This window comes from Heteronotia binoei, chromosome 3, assembly GCF_032191835.1.
Source record: "Heteronotia binoei isolate CCM8104 ecotype False Entrance Well chromosome 3, APGP_CSIRO_Hbin_v1, whole genome shotgun sequence".
NCBI lineage: Eukaryota > Metazoa > Chordata > Lepidosauria > Squamata > Gekkonidae > Heteronotia > Heteronotia binoei.
Genome location: NC_083225.1, coordinates 169192076 through 169200712, shown reverse-complemented (window position 1 = coordinate 169200712; position 8637 = coordinate 169192076). Strand labels below are relative to the sequence as shown.

At 43.1% G+C, this 8637-nt stretch overlaps 1 protein-coding gene across 8 annotated transcripts in view; it reads left to right on the top strand.

Annotated features, from left to right (window-relative positions):
- The first annotated feature begins 1472 nt into the window (after positions 1-1472).
- Positions 1473-8637, top strand: part of GRIA4 (glutamate ionotropic receptor AMPA type subunit 4) — a 343665-nt gene continuing 336500 nt past the window's right edge. For 6 of the 8 annotated variants that reach the window (XR_009555212.1, XR_009555213.1, XM_060234875.1 and 3 more), the window contains exons 1-2: positions 1473-1688; positions 2898-3056. Coding sequence is in view for 6 of the 8 variants with exons in the window: in XM_060234875.1 (XP_060090858.1) it covers positions 1601-1688; positions 2898-3056 (247 nt within the window). In the remaining 2 variants the exon portion in view is untranslated. The remainder of the gene's footprint in view (positions 1689-2897; positions 3057-8637) is intronic. The other 2 variants (XM_060234877.1, XM_060234881.1) reach the window with 2 other exon arrangements.

Here is an 8637-nt window from a genome sequence, read left to right as displayed (position 1 = left end):
TCTATATCCTTCTTAAAATGTGGTGCCCAAAACTGAACTCAATACTCCAGGTGAGGTCTTACCAGAGCAGAGTAATGCGATACCATCACTTCACGTGATCTGGACACTATACTTTTGTTGATACAGCCCCAAACTGCATTTTCCTTTTTCAAGGCTGAAGAGAAAATTAAACATGTGACTTTCAGAATCTTTGTTCTTATACTACTACACAACATCACATCACATCACTCCACCTTTGGCCTGGTGGTAATCCAACATCAGCCATATACTTGTGGAATGAACCATTGCCACATCACATCAGTTTCGTTATCTCCTGAAACGCAGTGGCAGCATACTGTAGCGGTTAGGGTTAAGCTAGAATCTGGAAGACTGAGGTTCGAATCCCCAGTCTGCCTTGGAAGTTCACAGGATGAGCTTGAGGCAGTCACTGGTGTGGATCCTACCCCTATCCTATGCCTCCACTGAACAAAGTTTAGCGTTGAATTCAACCCAGATCAAAGGTTTTCTGAATTTGTTAATTTTACTGTTCTGCTATTGGTTTTTAACTTTGTACCACTTGGCGTTCCAAACCCCACCAGCTATATGTGGCTCTGCTTACTGTACCTCATTCCTCATCTGAAGAAGTGTGCATGCACACGAAAGCTTAAGTTCTGGATAAAACTGAGTTGGTCTTAAAGGTGCAATTGACTCCTCTTTTGTTTTACTACTTCAGACCAACAAGGCTGCCTATTTGGATCTACCCTTTGTACCTAGGCATACATACAGGTGTGTGTGTGATGTATATGCGTGAACCCAGAATGCACAATGCTTGCGTTGTATGTGAGAGAATCTATATGTGATACAAGGAGGAGCGAAGGCTCCCTCTTGAATTTTTGAGGGGCGGGGGTCAGCCTACCCCCCCCCCCGCCCCGTCCACTTGAGGGATTTCCTCCCTTTGTGCTGTGTGAAGGAGAGGTGTCCAAAGCATGGGGTGCGGGGGGGGGGGGGGAAGAAAAGCTACGCGGCCGTTCCCGTCGGCGTGTGTGCTGTGAGCCTGCTGAGGGGACGCCAGGGCGGGAAAGGAAGGGAAGAAGGGAGGGCGGGCGGGCGGTTGGAGCAGGGAAGGCGGGAGGAATAGCGCATGTCTTCATTTCTGAGCGCAGCCACTAGACTCCTCTCTCGCCAGCACCACCAAACTCTCCACCATCTTTTGCATGTGAAACATTTCGCTGCCGGACAGAAACCTCTGCCAGGGCTATGGAGACTGCGGGAAAAATCCGCCTCAGCAGGATGGCTTGCTGAGGGGAAGGAAAGGCAGGCGGGAGGGGGAGAGAGAGAGAGAGAAGGAGAGAAATAAATCAAAGAGGGAGGGAAAGAAGACGGGGGGGAGAAAGGGAAGGGAGGGGGAGCGAAACCCACCCTCTTCTCTTTTCTTCCCTGCCCCATTTTAATTTTTTTTCCCCTTCCCCCCCTTCCCCCCTCATTTTTTTGGGTCCAGCCCCCCCCCCCCCTCGCCACCACCACCACCTCCTCCTCCACGTCCTCAATGCCTCTCTGAACAACACCTAGGGAGAGAGCGCGAGGAGGAGAGACCCGGGGAGGCAAAAAGAGAAAGAAGAAGATGAGGATTATTTGCAGACAGCTTCTCTTGTTGTTTTCTGGCTTTTGGGGACTCGCAATGGGCGCTTTTCCTAGCAGCGTGCAAATAGGTAAGCGCTGCATTGGGCTGGCGGGGGAGCCGGGAGAGGGGGGGGGGGCGGCGGTTGAGACGACAGCGGGAGGGGGCGCGAAAGAGTGGGGCGGCGAGGGGGGCGGCGGAGAGGCGCCAGGGAGGTCAAACCGGGACAGGCGGGTTTAGGTTTAGGGAGTCCCCGCCGTCCCCCTTCTGCGGGCACAGGCAGGGCCGGGGAGACGACAGCTCCTCCAGCGGTCCGCAGGGCAGGGGGACGTGGTGGTGTGTTGTGTGTGTGTGTGTGTGCGTGTTGTGTCTAGCGTGGTGGCAAACTTGGGAAGCTGCCCTCCCGCTGTCAACTGCATCTCTTGCGAAGGATGCTTCAGTGAACCCCCCGTTTAGCACAGCCTGCACGTTGCAGTAGCCGATTCGCCTGTGGGGCTGGGGGTAGAAGGGGGGGGGGGTGGGAAAGAGTCGCTTGCGCTGCTGCTGCTGCTTTATAGCCTCGCCTGTCACTACTTTGAAACTTGGGCATTTTTTCCACGTCTCTCTCTCTCTCTCTCTCTCCCCTTTCCCTTGAAGGCTTGTTGCCCCCCCCCCCCCTTTCCCTTGCTTGCCTTCTGCTTCTCCCGCTTTGGATGGGACGCAGTTCTTGAATGACTTCCAGCTCCACCACTGCATCATTTCTCATGCCCTCCGAAAGATGCTTCTTAGGAAGGCTGAGCTCCCCGCCTGCCTGTCTGCTGAGATGGGCTGCGGAGGGACAAAGTTCAAGTGTGTTCTTGGCTGGTTTGTTTCTTTTCCCCAACCTGTATTTCAGGTGGATGCCCGGACGGGAAAAGGGGGGAAAGTGTGAGAGTGCGGAATGGTGTGGTCTCCACACCTCATTTGTGTGTTTCCACAGAGAGCACCCGGTTCTCTTTAATCTACCCGCCACTTAATGGCAGGGAGAGGGAGGGCCAATTTAGCAGTGGTTCTTGTTACAGAGACAGGAGCAAAATGGTTTCAAAGGTCGCTCTCCTCCGAGCAGATCTAGCGATATATAGGGGGAGGGGAGCAGAAAATAGGACAGCTTGACAGCCTCACTTTTCACAGAAGCCCTGAGTCTAAAAGTCTGCAGGTACATCAATGAGTAATTGTTATTAAAGGGACCCTAAGAAAGCTGTTTGCACTACTCCGGTGGCTGGGGGTAGAAATAATCAATGGTGACACTCTTTCTCTTCTGCAATCGTTTATTTATTGGTAGGTGGCCTCTTCATCAGAAACACAGATCAGGAATATACTGCTTTTCGACTAGCAATTTTTCTTCACAACACCAGCCCCAATGCATCTGAAGCACCTTTTAATTTGGTTCCTCACGTAGACAACATTGAAACAGCAAACAGCTTCGCTGTAACAAATGCCTGTAAGTAAGAAACAAAAAAAAAATGTAATTTATCTAAAGTTATGATCAAGTGATAGTGAAATGAAGATGAAAATGTTTCATTACATTCCTTCAGAAAAAATTGCTTTCAACTATTTAAGTCTACATGCTTTGAATGTAGCCCTAGTTAGTTTCTTTCCTTGGTGGAATCCCTTAGGCTGTCTTGTAATGACTAACTGGATACGGCATTTACTTTAGTGTTATTACTGTAGTTTCTTGCTTCCTGGTTTCTATGGAGATGCATTTTGTAGTTGAAAAAAAATATGAATGTCTTGATCAAGTGAGCAACCCTCCCAATAGCTCCTGTTTGCCAACAGGATATGGCATGCCTTGTCTGTGTTTGGAAAGATCCCCTTGTATTTGCAGTCACAAGTGCTTTCTAATGGCTAGAGCAGAAAAAGAGGCTTTGAAAGCAGTGGCGTGCGGGATAATATATTGGCGTGGCTTGACACTGCAGTTGATCTGGTGATGTCACTTGAGGCTGCCCCGCTCCTATATTCTGGGTTGTAAATGTCTGTTATTATCTCATAATGCATACATTCTGTGGATATGTCTCCATGCATCCATACATTGGTGCCAAGTCAACTTAGTATCTTATCTGCTTGACTGCACGTACCACCCCAACTGGAACGGCATACAGACCAATGTGTGTACACACTCATTTTTTTAGAACAGAAGTTCTTTCTCAAAATGTGACCCTGTTTTTTTTAAAAAAAAGAAGAGAATCCTATCTGATCAGCAGTGAATTCCATGTAATCCCAACCTGCCAAAATACTAAGCAAGATGCATGCGAACTTGAGAGTAGAAAGGCATGTAATTCATATATCTGCTTCTGTGAAGCCGGCTTCAGCAGACATAAAGTGCTTCAGGCACTGGAGAGCTCCTATCACAGTGGAATCCCTATTTCACTTAGAATTGACTTCCACATTCTGGAGGAAAAAAACCCCAATCATTACCATTCCACCTCTGTTTTCCCCTTTATTGGAGAATTAATGTTTTAACTCTAACAAGGATATGTAAAACAGCATTGCTTTCAGAAATCTGAAAGTAAAAAAAAATATGTTGCAGAAGATCCTGCTAGTATCTACTGTTAAAAACTTATGCTGGATTTCTTGGTAACCCAGATTTCTTGCATTCATGTCTGTTTTACATCTAAATGTCAATATGCATGGAATTTTCATTAACTTGTTTCAAAAGAACTGCAGGGCAGAAGTCAGGTGGAACTGGAGTGATTCCCTTAAGTTTTACATGACCTTGCCACCTTGTTTAACAAGGAAATCTTTGGAATTCAGAAAGTACGCTGTCTTCCCAAGATATTTTATGCAAATGATATATGCTGTATAAGTGTCTATTCTGGTACTATATTTTGGTAACATTGATGGAAGGAGATTATAAAAGGAAAACAGTCTGCAAAGGTGTGTTTAGTTGACATGTGTTGACTCTTCCTTGTGTGTTTTCAATCATTAACCATATATTTCCCAACTGGAGTTAATAGCGCAGCATGCTTACAGTTTTCAGGTAGTTTCATCCAAATTGTTTGAAAACCTGGATTTGCACCTAGTTTGCCATCATTTTAGAAATTACATTCTACAGCAGTGAATTCCATGTAATACAGCATTTAGGCCAATCATGAGGTATTTTGTCTATCAGTACATGTGAAAGAATGTATATGCAAAGAGCAAGCGGAACTCTGATTCAAAGATTATATACTATACAGTAACTTCCTATGGTATATAACCTAAGCTGTTAGTAATCCTTTCTGTTTTCCCTTTCTGAAAAAGGGAGCTTTGATTCACAAAAGCTTATACCCTAGAAAAATGTTATTGGTCTTTAAGGTGCTTCTGGACTTGAATTTTGTTCTGTTACTACACACTACCACAGCAGCCCACCTTGCTCTCTTTTCCCTTGCTTTTCTGATATGTGGGCTCTGTTTTTGCCATCTTTTAAAGAACAGTTCCAATCAATTGTGGTTGCATCATTTTTAATAATCCATAGAGGGCAACACTATGAGTCATATATGGCATAATCTTGAGAGAAAAGATATTTAAATACTGTACAACAAAACATCTTAACTTATAAGTTAACATGTCAGAATACATTTAATTCATCTTTTTACCCCAAAGTTGTATACAAGGTTATCCCTTTATTTTAATGGTGGAGATACTAACATGGACTTCACCCCTGTTCAAATGGGTTGAGTTGAAAGTGATTAACTTTGGTTGAATTGTGGCTTTTTTGTGTAGTTTCTTAAGGGAGAGTTTTGGGGGTGATGGTAAAATATTTAGTACTGGAAAATGTAAAAACATGCTCTCTGCTAGTGAAGCATAAGTGAACTGACTGACAAATGAACATATCCCATGTCCCTACAGCTACACATGAGCAGAATCCTGCAAAAATCAATTGTCTGATAGCTGGAGGACATTGGTTTCCATGTGATTGCATTTGCTGGGTTGAGAGAGGTTTCCAAAGCACAGATGTGTGTGATGTTCTAACATAACTAAAGATCACTGTGAAAAAAAAAATGCAGAAACTAATATTGTGACAAGACAATCTAACCTAATTTTAGGAGCTCTCCAAAGTAAGTTTACTCAGAACTGAGTCCCCTTTTATTTAGTGGAGTTTATTCCAAGAAAAGTGATTTCAGGATTTCAGCCTCATGGTAGTTTTAGGGTGATGAAGGAAGGGAAAATTCAGAAGAATTTTACTTAGAGCACAAGTGCGTGTGTGACCCAAAATAACACAGTGCAAAAACCTTTCAGCTACTGGACAAAAATGAATATTCATGTCAGGTCAAGCATAAAGATTTAAGACATGATTGATTCGCTTTATTTTCACATTTCTTTTCACTGCATAGGTTACTTTTTGAAGCTGCAGTATCTGGACCATGCTGGGGGTTAGGGTTTAATGAACAAGGAGTCTGAAAGTTCCATGTAGAAAAACGAAGTACCATAATCAGGAAGGATGTAGTCAAGGTGTGCAGTATCAACTGGATTTTCTTTATTTTTCTCTTTTTGGTAGGCTACATTGGCTGCTTCTCTGGTGTTGCAATATTCGATTAAGAATGCTTGCAGACCCGGATCTATTATTGTTCAGCTTTATACATATCTTAGGATAGTTTCTATTTGTTTTGCTTTGAACAGGCTCCAAACCTTAGGGTTTTTTTCCTTACATGCCAGGCATTCGTAAGCAAAAAACAGGTCATTTTAGCATATAGATTCTGTTGTGGTTCAATAAAGTTGACATGATTTATGTTAGTTTGGTTCTCATTTCCTCCTGTTATGTGTTAGGCTTTTCTTTTTCCTTTTTCTTCCTCTCTCCCCCACCCAACAAGTGTAGTGGTTTTGCTCTTGCACTGAATATTTTCTTGCATGAAAAGTGTTCAGTAGGAAAAAGATGGATGTAAATATGGATTATACACAGTTTTAATTGTTAGAGTATACTAAAATCCACTTTCAGAACATAAAACTAGAAGTATATGGTATGGTATAAATATTTGCATGCCTTGTGCAGAAATGTTTGTTCGTAATTAGTGCTTTTTGAGTTTTACTGCAGCGGACTCAAATCTGGAGAACAGAGTTTGATTTCCCATTCCTTCACATGAAGCCAACTGTGTGACCTTGGGTCAGTCACACTTCTCTCCAAAATAAACCTAGCTCATCACAAAAAGAGCTAGAGTTTCAGGCTCCCAGATAATCTTCAGATTCACTGGCTATACTACACTCACTGCCATGTGATAATTAATTAATTACACTTGGATTCTTCTCTTTTTCCTTCCAGAGGACCATTTTTATGCAATTTCTTTTAAAAAACAAAAACAAAACAAAACCAAATAGGACATAAGATTTATTGATGAATTTCTGTATACAGTTCAAACTGTGAAAGTTTTAGTTGAATGAAGACTTTAGAAAAGTTGGATAGCTTATGAGGCAATTGAGGTGGGACAAAAAGTACTTTGGCCTTCAAATGTACCTGTATCCTGTGACCCAGCCCTACATATTCTATTGCAGAACTCTTGGTGAAAAAGCAGTCTTAAAGTTGCCATGGAAGACAGCACCCCACCCACCTCCTGCCAAATGCTTTCCTTAGAACTTGACAATCTCTGACCTTTCCTGAGTTCACAGTTAGCTGCAAATACCAACTGGGCAAAAGTAGCTAGACATCAGTCACTGCCCTTCATAATCCAATATTTTCATGTTTACTTCAAAGTACTGCAGGAGAATCTGCTCTGCAACACAGTGGAGCTAGAGTATTTTGGCCCAAACCAGCTTACTTCTGTGGTCCTGGTTCAATCAAAATTCTGCCTAATCATCGTGGTTTGCTGTCAGGAGCAATCTTGTGCTCTTGTGTGTTCCTTCCTATCCTTCCTTTTATAAAGATATCTTTTGCATTCTTCCTTTTAGATTTGGATAGATCTGGTGGTTAGTGTTATGACGGGACTGAAGTTTTCATTAATGATAGTACCAGTTTCTATTTTATAAGCCTTTTGCTGACCAGAGCCTTAAACTGTCATTAACAAAGGGAGGAAAAGTGGCATGGTATAGCCCAATCTTGTCAGATTTTGGAAACTAAGCAGGGTCAGTCCTGGTTAGTACTTAGATGGGAGACCTCCAAGGAAGATTCCAGAGGAAGGAAATGGGAGACCACCTCTGCTGCTCACTTGCCATGAAAGCCCCTTGCTGGGGTTGCCATAAGTTGGTTGCAGCTTGATGGCACTTTACATGCACACACACACACACCATTAACAAACAATTTGGTGTAGAGGTAATGCAAACCCATGTTGACCTCCAAAATTTAAAGAGAACGGGGGAGAGGAGGCATGGGAAGGAGTGTGAGAACACACAGGACACTGCTGATCATCATATTTGGTTTGGTGATGAGGCAGTCTTATAGCTGAACTGGACCATTGACTTATGCAGAAGAAATGGTTTGCTAGACCAGCAAATAATTGTACTGGTTCCAGTGCCAGGATAGGATCACATGGCACAATGTTCTTCTTGTATTGTAGGAATGTTACCTTACATCTGTTGACTGATGCACTATTACAAAGTTTAAGAGTATTCTGTACATCAGCCTCTCTTCAGATTTTGTTGGTGTTTTGGGGTATACAGCCCCAAAAATATAATATGTGAATATAATAAACAGTTGGTTGGAAATGTGTCTATCATACTGGAACATCTTTGCTGATGTTCATTACTAAGAATATTACCAGAGTTTGTTGTTGTGTACAGTGTAAATGACTCTCAGTGTTTCCTCTAAGCTGAGCTAGTGTGAGCTAGCTCAGTTTTTTAGCTTCCAGCTCACACATTTTTGCCTTAGCTCAGGAAGGATGGCCCCAGAGCAACTAATGTATGCAGTAGCTCATAAGGTTAAGGCCAGTAGCTCACAAAGTAGAATTTTTTGCTCACAAGACTCCACAGCTTAGAGGGAGCACTGCTCACCAACTTGTTTCAATTTCAATGGTTTGTGAATCTAGCTTGTGCAAAGGCTCTTTTGTTTGGGTTATCCAGACAATGCTTTCAGCAAACAGCAATGTTCCAAACTTTTAAATCAGGGGTGTCAAATT